The sequence below is a fragment of the Marmota flaviventris genome, chromosome 4, assembly GCF_047511675.1.
Source record: "Marmota flaviventris isolate mMarFla1 chromosome 4, mMarFla1.hap1, whole genome shotgun sequence".
NCBI classification, from domain to species: domain Eukaryota; kingdom Metazoa; phylum Chordata; class Mammalia; order Rodentia; family Sciuridae; genus Marmota; species Marmota flaviventris.
Genome location: NC_092501.1, coordinates 37,626,948 through 37,641,134, shown reverse-complemented (window position 1 = coordinate 37,641,134; position 14,187 = coordinate 37,626,948). Strand labels below are relative to the sequence as shown.

Here is a 14,187-nt window from a genome sequence, read left to right as displayed (position 1 = left end):
GTGCAGCATATAAGTAAAAGCTCAATCCATGTTCACTACATTTATAGTTCAAGAGTAGAGAAAAAGAAGCAAAATAACATGCATATCAAGTTTATGATTTAAAGAGAGTAGAAAACCCCAGTGAGTCTCAATTTCTCCTTATAATTAGCTGAATTGTTTCTTCTTGTGAAGAGCAAATACAGGAAGCCTTGGGGCTTCTGGGGAATACTCACATAGTGCCCTATGGTGCTGGCATAGGTGTCAGCGATCCAGGACATCTCTCGCTCACCCGTGCTCATGTCTGGGGCAGGCACATCAATACCAGGACCTGGGAGCACAGGGAAAAGGCAGTGCACCAGTTTTTAAAATAATTCTCTAAAGATAACAGCACCATCTTGCCTGACATAAAATAGAATTATTATGGTTAGGGAATAGATGTGTATGAAATACTATAGCAACATGCTACTTACTGATTTAGGTTTAGGTCTTTTCATCAGGTAGAAAAAGATGGAAAAGTCATATGGCTGAAGCAACTGTGTTTAAGACTGTAGTACTTTTACTTATGGAAGAATGCTGCTTTTACCTGCTGTTCAATGCTTAGTGAACATAAAGTTTTAGGTTTTGACTTATTTTTGATATTGTTGTTACAGTGCTGGGGACTGAATCCAGAGGTGTTCCACCAGAGCTACATTCCCAGCCCTTTTTATTTCTTGCAAGCATTAAGCTAAGTTGCTAAGGTTGGCCTCAAACTTGCAATCCTCCTTCCTTAGCCTCCCAAGCTGTTGAGATTATAGGTATGTGTCACTGCACCTGGCTAGGCCTTTACATTTATTTCCTCAGATCACAGCACATTAAAAGTTTGAGAATAACAAGATATTGGCTCACAGGTAACACTGAAGGCTCTAACACTGATGGCCAGTGAGCTCACTGAAAAACTTCTTCAATGATGCTGGCTCCTATCTCTAAATATTCTTCTTAAAAACAGTAAAAATAGGGGTTGGGGTTGTGGCTCAGTTCTAGAGTGCTTACCTAGCATGTGAGAGGCACTGGGTTCAATCCTCAGCACCGCATTAAAAAAAAAATAAAGTTCTTAAAAAAAAACAACAGTAAAAATAAATACAGGACTGGCACAAAACAATTTGAAACACTCAAGGTGTGCTTTTCACATCCCCACCCAATCTGTCACTCTATGTCCTAGCCCCCTTCCTTTCCTTAGGTACTTTCTTATGAAGTCTAATTTCCCCAAACCTACTCTCCCTCCACATAGCACTCCTACTTGAAGGATTAATGCCATGTTGTAGTGTCATATTCATGGATCAAAGGACATTAACTGCTTCTCTTCACTCACGTTCCATTTCTTGGGAGTGATATATATTAGATACAGGTTAGTACCAAATTTGTTTACCCACATTCCTTTTCTAAGGTACAAATGACAAATTGCTATTAAATCCTTATAGACGTATTTACAAGTATTATACTTGTTTAGCAACATTAAGAATTAAATAATAATCTTTGTTGTCTTGAATAACAATTCCAACTGGCAAGTCTGAGGTAGTTTGTAAATCAGAAATGTGTATTGATAAACTAGTTTAGTCTAGACGTGCTAAGATGAGACAGTTTCTCCCACCTCAAAACACAAGTACAAAGTACTGCGAGATTTATGAGTTTTCTACTTTATGGAAAAGTCAACATATATGCATGTACAGATTGCAAGTAACATCTGAATTACATATAAATTCTCAAATATTTAAGGGAACATGTCAGAAGTCTAGTCTTTTTTTTTTTCTTTTTGGTACCAGGGATTGAACTCAGTCAGGGGCACTCAATCATTGAGCCACATCCCCAGTCCTATTTTGTGGGTCTCAATGAGTTGTTGGTGCCTTGCTGTTGCTGAGGCTAGCTTTGAACTTGAGATCTTCCTGCCTCAGCCTCCTGAGCTGCTGGGATTACAGGCATGTGCCACCATGCCTGGTGAAGTCTTGTCTTTTTGACAAAGCAATTGCTCTAACAGAACATGAGCAAAGAGTAAAAGCTAAGAGAGTTAATATGGAGATATATAGGGAGATGAGAAAGATGAAAATATCAGGGATCTTCTGGGGAATTTTATAGCTTACACAGGTGTTACCTGAACTCACAAAAAATTAATATTGACCTTTCACAAGCTTTTGCAAAAATTAGAAGAGGAGGGAACATTTCCTAACTCATTCTATGAGGTGGGTATAACCTTGATTATAAGTTTGAATAAAGACATCACAAGAAAATTACAGACCAATCTCTCTTACAATAGCATCAGAAGAAATAAAAAACAGTTAAGAATCCTACATGGAAATCTATAATGTCATTGAAAGAAATTAGAGATGAAAACATGGAAAGACATTCTATGCTTATGGATTAGAAGACTTAATATAGTTAAGAAGACAATGTTCCATGAATTGAGTTGCAGATGAAATAAAATTGCTATCAAAATTCTAGCTCCCTTTTTTGCAGAATTTGTCAAACAATTCTAAACTCACAAAATGTAACAGGGTCAGGATGCAGACTCAGGTCTGAGTCACAATATGAAATGCGACAGAAAGGAAGACATAAAATAACAGATTTGGAGGTGTGCCCAGGAGTGAGTAAAAAAAACAAAACAAAACTTCCTTTTGTCTATTTACAAACCTCTCTGGATCCAAATGTTAGTTTAGTTATATCATGGATTAATGAGGTTTTTGCACAAAAGCAAAGAAACCAGATAACTAGTATTGTGGGGCTTTGCTTCCTTTCAGTGTCCCAGTAAACTTTTAGACCCATAAGATACTTGTCAAGATCCATAAAACTAGATTGAAAACACTAGACATAGGTAATGAATATGACTGAATAAAATATAAAACCATACAAGTTTATATTAAAATACATTTAAGATTTAGGCTAAGAAGTAATATGATATAAAAATGTGATGGCTATCATCGGGCTGAACATAATTATACTTTAATTATACTTCACGTAAGTGTGAAAGAGGTAACTAACTTCTGTTAGCATGCTTCTCCTATAAATAATGTACAAGCAGTACTGGTATGAGGTATGTCAAAATCCCAACTGCCCTTAAAATTATGAAATTTGTGCCAAATCTTATAAAGTTCTAGCATTACCTATGTATTTTATTTCTATATTAGTTTCTTTATTTCATGTATTTTTCCCTAAAAATGGGATAATTTAAAAAATATTGATAGTTTATTTTCATAGAAACTTATCAGTGGTTAGGGGAACACAGGGAAAAAAAACTCAAAGGAAGGAATGCAGAAAAAAAGTAGGATTCTCCCCGTTTTATAGTCAGTCTTATTTTGTTTATGCTAACAGGGCAAAGATTCTTTTTAGCAATTTTTTTGTTCATTTTATTCCAAAAAACTAGAAGCCTTCTAGACTAAAAGAAACATGAAGACTTAAATTGCTTAAAACATCGAAGAGTAAATGACAAATATTTATACGTTACAAACAAAAATATTTCACACAAAAGAACATAAGCACACGTAATAGACAGTAAGATAAACAAACATCAAGCAAACAAAAATTAGTATCCTCAGAGATACTGATGGTGACTGGCTAGTTCCACTGCTTTAAAGGGGACAGGTAGGCCTGTTTAAAAGCCCCAGCTCCAAAAGGCATTAATTAGATTTCTCATTGCTTTAGGAACAAAAGGATGACCATTTTAAAAACTGTGTTTTTTATACTTAAAAATATTTCAATATTATTCAGTGTCTCAAAGTAGGGCCATTTTGAATGTCTCAATACAGAAGATATAATATCACTCTACTGAACCAACTCTTATTATGATATCTGGAAACATAAGAACTCTCTCCTTGTTGTCCCTACTGCACACTGAGTACAAGAACGTTTCCATCAAAGATGTATCATAGGGAGGGAAAGGGAGAGAGAAGGGAAATTGCATGGAAATGGAAGGAGACCCTCAGGGTTATACAAAATTACAAACAAGAGGAAGTGAGGGGAAAGGGGAAAAAAAAATAAAACAAGGGGGAGAAATGAATTACAGTAGATGGGGTAGAGAGAGAAGAGGGGAGGGGAGGGGAGGGGAGGGGGGATAGTAGAGGATAGGAAAGGCAGCAGAATACAACAGACACTAGTATGGCAATATGTAAATCAGTGGATGTGTAACCGATGTGATCCTGCAATCTGTATATGGGGTAAAAATGGGAGTTCATAACCCACTTGAATCAAAATGTGAAATATGATATATCAAGAACTATGTAATGTTTTGAACAACCAACAATAAAAATTAAAAAAAAAAAAAAAAGATGTATCATAAGCAGGCTGAGGTATGTCCAGGAGATCTACCATAAAACCTAGTTTCTAAAGGAAAGAGAATTATGATATACTATATTTAGCCATGTGTAAAGATAAGAAATGTCAGTTATTATGAATTCCATTTCATACAGAAACTTACATGGCAATACATACCAATAAAACCTTTTTTTGCGAGCTCCATAGTGAACCTTCTTGTGATCTTTTCCAATTCATTATCCTATAAAGAAAAAAAAAAAACAACCAACAAAATATAGTAATAAAAAGTATTTTTGACATAATATCAGCTGGGATGCATATCATGTTTTCTATATGAGAGAAATTTTCATATATCTTCTGTAATTGTCAGTATAATCCATAAAGTAGGCATTTCCATTTTAAAGAATGAAAATTAGGTTATAGTGGCTAGGGATGAAGCTCAGTGTTTGAGTATAGTATGAGCAATGCCCTGGATTCAATCCCTAGTGTGTGCACAAAACACACTCACATACATGCAGATAAAGATAATAGACTAGGGCTCCTCAAATCCCAGTTTCCTTTTGTATTAATTCCTCATTTCTTTTTTAAAAAAAATTTTTAGCTGTAGATGCACATAATACTTTTATTTTATTTACTTATGTGGTGCTAAGTATCAAACCCAGTGCCCCACGCATGTGAGGCAAGTGCTCTACCACTGATCCACAACCCTAGTTCCAAAATAACTAAATAATAATTAAGACTAATTGAAAAATGATATAATTGTATTAATATGAACCCTATAGGCCATGTCCTTGTATATTTTCATTTATATAGTGAACTTACAGGTGTGTGCCACCATGCCCAGCTTAAATGGTGAACTTCAAAGAGAACAGAATCATATGTATTTATTATGTTTGTATAGATATCATTAATTTAGTACTATGTAGGGCACTGTAACTAATTTTAATTAACTTGATACTGATAGGAGGATTACTTAAGGTACTGTCACCAGAAGGAGATCCCTACATTAAAACTTGATAATAGTAATTTTTAAAAGTGAATGTAAGTGTCTAACAATATCAAGTATTAATTGCTTCTTAATCAACTAAGAAAATGAAAAGACATCGATGTTACACAGATGATCTTTAATATGGCAACATACTCAATGAGGCAATTATTTACTTATTTCCCTATTTTTCTGAAAAGCAGCGAAGACCATTAATCTCATTAATGAGGGATATACAGAAGCCTAAAAATTTCAAGTTCTTTGGTAAATGCATTGTGCTTACAAATATCACTTTGATACTTACTGTATAGTTCTTGGGATTGATCTTAACACCTGCTTTAGCACCCCCAAATGGCACATCTGAAAGGAAAGACTGAGAGTTGTTACTTCATATAAAAATTTAAAAAATAAACACACAGAAAGCACTATCCAAAAGAGGTTGGATATTTTTTACCTGAATACTTTTTTCAGAAATATATATATTTTTAAAGGTAAAAGAATGCTTTATTTATTTACTTTTATGTGGTGCTGAGGATCGAATCCAGTGCCTCACACGTACTAGGCAAGCAGTGTATCACTGAGCCACAACTCCAGCCCCTTAATTTTGTACAGTATTTTCAGTGTGTCTGCATTTTGACCTAGACCTGTCTCATGAGGTCAGGTATGGAATTTATTACTGATGGCTCCATGTTCATATTTAGAAAGTTTCAGATTTTGAAGGATTTCAGATTTCAGATTTTTTAATTAGGGATGTTCAACTTGCATTAAAAATGTATAATGCTTTACCATTTTAATTTTGGAACATTGTAGAAATAAAACCATGTTGATCACTTCTAAAAAGATTATACTTTAAATAACACTTTATTAAACAGAAATTATAAGGCTAGCCAAGTTATAATGTATAATGTCATCAGTATTCCCTACTATTGCTAAAAGAACACTGTATTTACTTTCTTTTTACTATGACTTGGTCTTATTTATAGATGGTGGACAGGTATTTAAAACAAAGATCTATATTTTGAGAAAGTCCAACTAGTTCCTATAAAAAAAACCCCCACTTAAGCCTTAAGGAGTTTAACTTAAAGAAAAAGTTCTGATAAGGTGTACTTCTATAGTATCTTAAAATTAACACTCTATGTAGACCTATTTCCCCAGTTATTAGGTAGCAACAGAGGTTATCACTTACCAACCACTGCACACTTATAAGTCATCAGAGAAGCCAACGCTTTTACTTCATCTACACTTACATCAGTGCTGTAACGGATACCTGGTGGTATTTAAAAAAATAAATAAATAAATAAATAAAAATAAAAGTGGGGGGTGATGTATTTCAACAAATTTCTGGTAAGTTTCAAAACAAACAAACAAACAAAAAAGGGCTATAAATTAAAAACAATCACACTATTTACATTTTATGCTCAGGCTATTTCCAAGAATGTTTGAAGTGTCTATGTGTCAGAACACCATAAGAAGTGAAAAGAAAAAACTAAGAAAGAGCTATAGAATTAACCCTGAATTTGGTTTTAAATATACTGATAACAAAGAGAGGTGATGGTGCTGAAGCTCAGTTTTCACTTTCTAGTATGAGTAAGACAAAAAAGAGCAAGCGTTCTTGGGAATTTAAAGATGGGGAACACAGTCCCTGTTCTTAAGGAAGTTATAACCCAGTGGGAAAAATAACTGGTCACATAAGGCAAAAAAATGCTCTCCAAAGCAATGTTTTTTACACTTTCCAGAAGGCAACTACCTCATAAGTCTTTTTTATTTTCCTTTTACTGCTTGGTTTGGGTAATTTGCTAGCAATAATTTCAAGAATTCTGCTGTCTGAAAACATACAAACATGAAAAAATGGACTATAACCAGGTTTGACAGATTCAATACCAGATGTCTATATAGAGATTTTGGCTTCAAATGGATAGATCCAAAGAATTTCTTATGCCCGCTGTTCCCCTTATCCAACTGCCAGACTCCTCCACTGGGATATGAGAAAGCTTTCTCTTTTTCCTAGGTATTAACATTTCCCTTCACCATTTCTGCAAGGAGGGGAGGAGGCCATTCCAAGTCCTAATGCCCCTGCCTCTAGAAGCCATGAGGTGTCTGGGTCACTCACCTTTCCAAGTTTTGCAGGGTTAAATCACCTCTCTTTCTCTATGTTCCACTGTTCTCAACCCCAAGGAAGATACCCTGGGTGGTGATATCTAGCTGCACACTGAGGGGGGAGCCCTGATGCTCTGTGTGTGAAGACACCCAGATGAAGCTGCAGCACCTTTTCTACCCTTCCCTCTTCTATCTAGCTCCTCTTAAGGTGCTGGGTATAATCCTTACTCAGAGTCACAGGTAAGTAATAGGAGCCCCAGGTACATCTTTTTTAAAGAATAATCCAGGGACTAAAAGTTCTTCAGACAATCATGGAAAATATCTCATGGGCAGCCTGAGAAAATTCTAGTCAATTTTAAAAGCAGATTTTTGATGTTTCAGAAAATGTCAACTTAAATATTGATGCTTTAAGAGAAATCTCTATAGTATATATGAACATAAAGAGCAAACTCTGAAGTTGCACATAAACTTTAGTCTATTATAAAAATAAGAAAACGAGAGTCAGGTACAGTGGAACATAACTGCAATTACAATTAGAAGGCTGAGGCAGGATTGCTTGAACCTAAGAATTTAAGGCCAGTGTAGGCAATATAGTGAGACCCTAGCTTAAAAAAAAAAAAAAAAAAGAAAAGAAAAAATTTACATTTAGAAGAGTGGCTTCTTAGAATTGTATCTTATAAGCCCAGCTTGGTGGTGTACACCTATAATCTCAGTGACTCAGAAGGCTGAGGCAGGATGATTATAAACTCAACAATCTACCAAGAACCTAGCAATTTAGTGAGACCCCATCTCAAAATAAAAAGAGCCAGGAATGTAGCTCAAGGGTAAAGTGCCCCTGGGTTCAATTTCCAGTATTAAAACAATAACAACAGCCAAACAAAATACCCCAAATCAAAAACAGAATTATATTCTGTACATAATGGGTATATTTTGTACATAATGAATTCTCAAATTTCTTATGAAGTTAATGAAATAATTTTTTTAAATTTTAGAATGTGATATGACCGGTTAATTTTTCTAGCATACAACAGATACACAGCTCTTTCATTTCATTCAGGTCTCTATTTCAAATTATTCTGAGAGGTCCTCCTTGACTATTCTACTTAAAAGCACTTCCACACATCCACTCTCTAGCCTTTTGAACCTTCTTCTTCTTCGTTTTTTTTTTTTTTTTTTAATGTGGTGCCATGATACAGGCAAGTGCTCTGCCACTGAGCTACAACTCCAGCCCCTATCTTATTTCTTTATAGCATTTATTATAACAGATCTACTTATCTATTTGTGTCTGGCTTTCCCATCCAGGAAGTTTACACCAGGAAAACAGACTGTGTTTTGTTTGCTGCCTTTATTCCTGATGCCTACCACAGAAAATGGCACACAGTAGGCACTTAAGTATCTTAAAATTTAAGGAAGAAAGAAATGCCATGGCCACTAAAATATTTGATATACACATTAAACAATTTCCCATGAACATCCTTACTTATCATGGAAGAACTAAAACCATACTACAGAGTTAAAGAACAAGGTCCTAAAAAATCCAAAATAAAATTTGTCAGTAATATTAGTATGAAATGTTTGTATCTTTAAAACAAAAATTTTGCTTAAACACTACACTGCTTTTCTAATTAATAAAAAAGCTAAGTAATGATATATTACTTAATGAACATTATATTAAACCAGGGATACAAGTATAAGTGCTTTATCCAGGTGATCCCAGCCAACAGATGATCCCAGCTCATCTGGAGAGGCAAAACACTGTTCTCCTTTGCTTATGGCCAAGGCTGTGGGATGTCCTGTGAGTCATCTGACTCAGAGGCTTGTACTGTCCATACTCAAATTTCAACTATTAGCACTGCTTTAACAACTGAAAGTAGTAATACATAACAAAGCAATTTATCAAAACACAAAAGGGTCTAAAGTGACAGGGAATTGAATAAATAGCTTTATAAACTTTGATTTCATTACTTCAAGATAAATTCATAGCGGGTGGTAAAATAAATAAGTTTTTAATAATTAGTTTATTTCCTCTTACACACAGATTACTTTTTTCATTGCTCTTTAAAAGCCTATGGAAGTAGCCATACTAATTTATTTATTGATTGAATTATACACCTAGCCCTGCCCAAGCTGGCCTCAAAATTGCCATTCTTCTGCCTCAGCCTCTTAAGCAGCTGGGATTGCAGGTGCCCAAGATTGTGCCTGCCCCCACACAATTATTTGAATTTAAGTTTATGAAGAAAAAGTTACTTTCCTTTAACTAGAAACCTAAAAGTTTAAAAGGTACTTAAGAAGTACCTGTAATGTAATGCAGTTATAGTTAAGAATTAAAAGCTGATTTAACTATAATTTTCATAAATCAAATAGCAGAAGCATCCGAATGGCAAGTCTAATATTCCAGACAAAGATACTAATAAGAAACCAGAACCCTCCTTTTACCAAAGTGGAAAAGAATTGTCATTTTTATTACAAAAGTCTTGAATGATGAGTCATAAACTCTAAAACAAAACAGATTCCCTGGATGGAACCCAGGAATTCATTTGTGAAATAAAATTTTTTTTCTCATCTATAGAATTTTCTGTCACATCACAGGCATATTTTCTGCAGGCTATGAATTAATGAGAATTTTTACTGTTATTCAGACAAGGGAGGAGCTATAAAGGAAGTAGCAGAAGCTTAGTGGAATAAGCCCTAAAGGATAAAGGTGGGGGAGCTGGGGCTGTAGCTCTCAGTGGCAGAGAGCTTGCCTAGCGTGTGTGAGGCGCTGGGCTCAATCCTCAGTATCACATAAAAATAAACAAATAAAGGCATTCTGTCTATTTACAACTATAATAAGTAAGTAAATAAAATGAAATTAAAAAAAAAAGATAAAGGTGGGTCATGAAGGGGACAGAAGGTGATATTGCCTGGGCTAAAGAAATAGTCTCTTTAACATTCTAATTAATCAATAATACATTAATGTTTTCACTTCTAGAAATTAGCAGGTATATTAGTATAGGGTTACTTAAAGTGTTGATATGAAAAAAACAAAAATTCTCAAAGAGTACCCATAAATAAAATACTCTGTAGTAATACTTGTGATAAACTACAGTAAAACAAGATATTCACAGTTCTAGAAAGTTAGTTATGTTTCCCCTTCTGCAATTGGAAACCAAAGATAATTACTAAAAATATACTATTGCCTGAAAACTCTTTACCATATTTTTATGGACATTAAGAGATTTGAACAACAACCTGATAAAAAGAAGGTACTTTCTATTTATAAATTTAGCAGATTTGGGAGCAATTAGCACAATTGGGTTATGTGAAGGATAAAATGATGTGACATTAAAATTCTTAAAAAAGGAGAAATCCAGAATTTCTGAATGGCAACCATATTTCAAGAATTCTAATTTGAAAATAAATTTGTTCAAGAAGGTAAAAAATAGATAATATGCACATACATATTTTTAAAAACCCTGAAAACTTTAAACAAGCAAAAGGAAGAACATCCTTTTGATTTGATTAGAACTTTAAATAAACAAAAGGAAAAACATTTGCAGTTTGAACATTCTGACATGTAACATGCCTGTAATCCCAGCGGTTTGGGAGGCTGAGGCCCTAAGCAACTCAGTGAGACCCTGTCTCTAACTAAAATACAAAATAGGGCTGGGATGTGACTTAGTGGTTGAGTGCCCCTGAGTTCAATCCTGGTTGTGCCTCCCCCCCGCCCCCCCCCCCCCCCCCAAAAAAAAGTATAGACCACAGAATGGATGTCTTTAGAAATGAGATCTAAAATTAAGGACCACATTCTACTTAATGACAAAATAATCTGTGTCTCAGTCCACTAGTGAAAATTAGAGAAACCCTGCCATGAAAATGATTTATCAATCTCAAGTCAAGTTGGAGGAAGGGCAGAGGACAGAAAAATGGAGTACTTAACAATGCAAACTTTGAAATCATCCTCTTTACTCTTAAGAGAAACTGATTAGTTATTTTGGGTTAATGTTATCTGGATGTTTCAAAAGAACACAAATGAATACAGACATCTGCAAACTACATGAAAGCACAAAGCACTGTCTGCCTTTTAACAGATATACCTTAATATGTTCAATAGTCTAATGATTGGTGCACACTAAGTTTCTCTAGGAGAAATAACTAGCTGGAGTTGCCATAGAGATGGACAAAACAAACAGCTCATTACTTTAAAAAGATTCAGTGAAAACCAAAACTGACTAGCTTGAAATTTTCCTTTTCCTAGATGACTCAAAACCAAATATACACATACAACTACCCCCTAGCTACCATTATTTTATGATGAATCATTAACTAAACATTTATGAAAATTCAAATGGTTTTTAAAGTTACTTGAACTGGATCTCTTAAAGGGTATGATTTATTCATCAGAAATCAAATTTCTAACAGTACTCTAAATTATTTATTAAATAAACAAGAATTCTACATCAAGCACAGAATTCCAAGAAAAGCAAAAAAGCCTTAGGACAACTCTCAAAATTAATGCATCAACACTCTCACCATGAATTCACCATAATCTATTTTCTCAGTTAATATTGATATACTTTCTAACTCACAATAGAATAGCAACAATATTAAAAATGAAGTGCAGGAGGGGAAGAGGCAGTAAAGAACTAATTGCCCATCAGCAAGTAACAAATACCTGGAATCCCAGAAGCATCAGATACAAACTCAAATATTCACTGGGAAGAAACACTTTGCATAGGAACAAGGAAAAACCATATATTTAAAAAAAAATTTTTTGAGGGGGTGGGTACTAGAGATTGAATCCAGGGGTGCTTAACCACTGAACCATATCATATCCCCGGCCCTTTTTATTTTTTATTTTGGGATAGAGTCTCACTAAGTTGTTTAGGGCCTTGCTTAGTTGCTGAGACTGGCCTCAAATTTGTGATCATCCTGCCTCAGCCTTCTGAGCCACTGGGATTACAGATATGTATCACCATGCCCTGCAAAACTATATACTTTTGTTTCACCATATCTAAGTACTGTAAGAAGTCAGGGAAACATGCACTTTGTCCTATTATCAAAGTCTTTTATTAATTTAACCATTTTGAAGAGATAAAGTTTCCTGGGAAGCAAAAGTTTAGCTGCTAATGAAAATATATTTCTTTTTACTAAAAATTTAAAATTATATAATAATATGCTTATGTTTTCATTTAAATTTGAATCTCTCTTGACTACCACTCCTGCCTAAAGTCTTCTCCTTAGGAGTGACCATTCTTAGTGATATAAAATGTATATACTTTGAAATCATTTCCCTGCATATCTTAAACACATAGCTTTGTTTCATGTTTAACTTACTGCCTTGTTGTTGAAGATTAGGCATTAGGAGTATCTTGCTAAATTTTTTATTTTTAATTTTGTACTGGCAATAGAACCCAGGCCTCTATTCATGCTAAACAAACACTATACTACTAAGCTAAGCCCTAATCCCCTGAGTTTTTCTTTATATTACAGGTCCTTTATTCTGACAATAACAATTTAGCCACAGACCTTTACCCAAACAGGTTGGAAATGATGCTAAACTACTGAGCATAAAGTTGGATAATGTTTAGCAAAAGATAATAGTAACCTGTAATAAAAAGGTTCAAAGAGGTAAAGACATGGAACTTCAGATATCATTTCATATAAATTATTTACAAGTCAAGGTGATATTTAAGATGGGTCTTCAGAGAGGAAAAATCATTGGCATAAGGGAGGCAAGGCATGGATGGGCACTGAAGGCATCCCTGTATTTCTTTTTTAGTACATGGGATTGAGCACAGGGCTTCAGGCATGCTAACTAAGTACTCTACCACTGATGTATATCCCCCCTCCTTTTTTTAAAATTGAGGCAGAGTCTCACTAATTGTCCAGGATGGCCTTGAACTTGAGGTCCTCCTCCTTTAGCCTCATGCTTAGCTGGGATTACAGGTATGTACTACCATGCCTGATATATACGGCTCTATTTCCAAAGATCATTTCATATCAGATTTCCTTAATTTTCAAAATTCCTTCCTTTTTCCCTAATATATAGTCCCTCTTATCTGCAAGAGATTCTTTCTAAGACTCTCAGTGGATGACTGAAGGTACAGATAATACTGCATCCTTTATATACTATGTTTTATTCCTATTCATCCCTATGATCAACTTTCACTTTTTACTTAAAGGAAGCACTTTATGGCTTCTCTTTGGCATATCTGAATTGCTAGCATAATTTTTTGTGTGTGTGCTTTGAAGCCATTAATAAATAAAATAAGAATCACTTGACATAAGCACTACCATTACCAAGACAGCTACTGACTGACTAATGGGGCAGGTAGAAAACACAGCATGGATATGCTAGGCAAAGTGATGATTTGTGCCAGGGAAGGATGGTATGGGATTTCATCCCACCACTCAGAATAGTGCACAAATTAAAACCATTAATTATTTCTGGAATTTTCCATTTAATATTTTCAGACTGTGGCTGATTGTAGGTAATTGAAACCACAGAAAGTAAAAACAGAAAATGGGGATGGGGGAGGCAACTACAACCCTTTTCTGTCCTTGGTACCATCATTTTTTATCAGTCTTTTGGAGTACAAGTTTTGTACTTATCTTTGACTCTTTCAAACAGTTTATCAATACCCATCCAACAAAGTTAAAAGGAAAACTTTTCTACCCACACACTTCTGACACCAAACATGAGTTTTCTAAACTGCTGCAGACACCAACTTGATATTTTACAATTCTGACACTAACCACCCAGCATTAGTGCAGACCTATAGGTTAAGGACGATTTCCTCACTCCAGACACTAGTTGCACACTTCAGTCCAACTTGGCTACAAGTCAGGGATTCCCACGACCCCCT

General features: G+C 34.8%; 1 protein-coding gene across 1 annotated transcript in view; it reads right to left on the bottom strand.

The window, feature by feature from the left end:
* Positions 1 to 14,187, bottom strand: part of Glud1 (glutamate dehydrogenase 1) — a 36,995-nt gene that overhangs the window by 13,992 nt on the left and 8,816 nt on the right. The window contains exons 2-5 of the mRNA XM_027939885.2: positions 6,429 to 6,509; positions 5,547 to 5,602; positions 4,435 to 4,498; positions 213 to 307 (exon numbers count right to left, since the gene is read on the bottom strand). Of these exons, the coding sequence (XP_027795686.1) occupies positions 213 to 307; positions 4,435 to 4,498; positions 5,547 to 5,602; positions 6,429 to 6,509 (296 nt within the window). The remainder of the gene's footprint in view (positions 1 to 212; positions 308 to 4,434; positions 4,499 to 5,546; positions 5,603 to 6,428; positions 6,510 to 14,187) is intronic.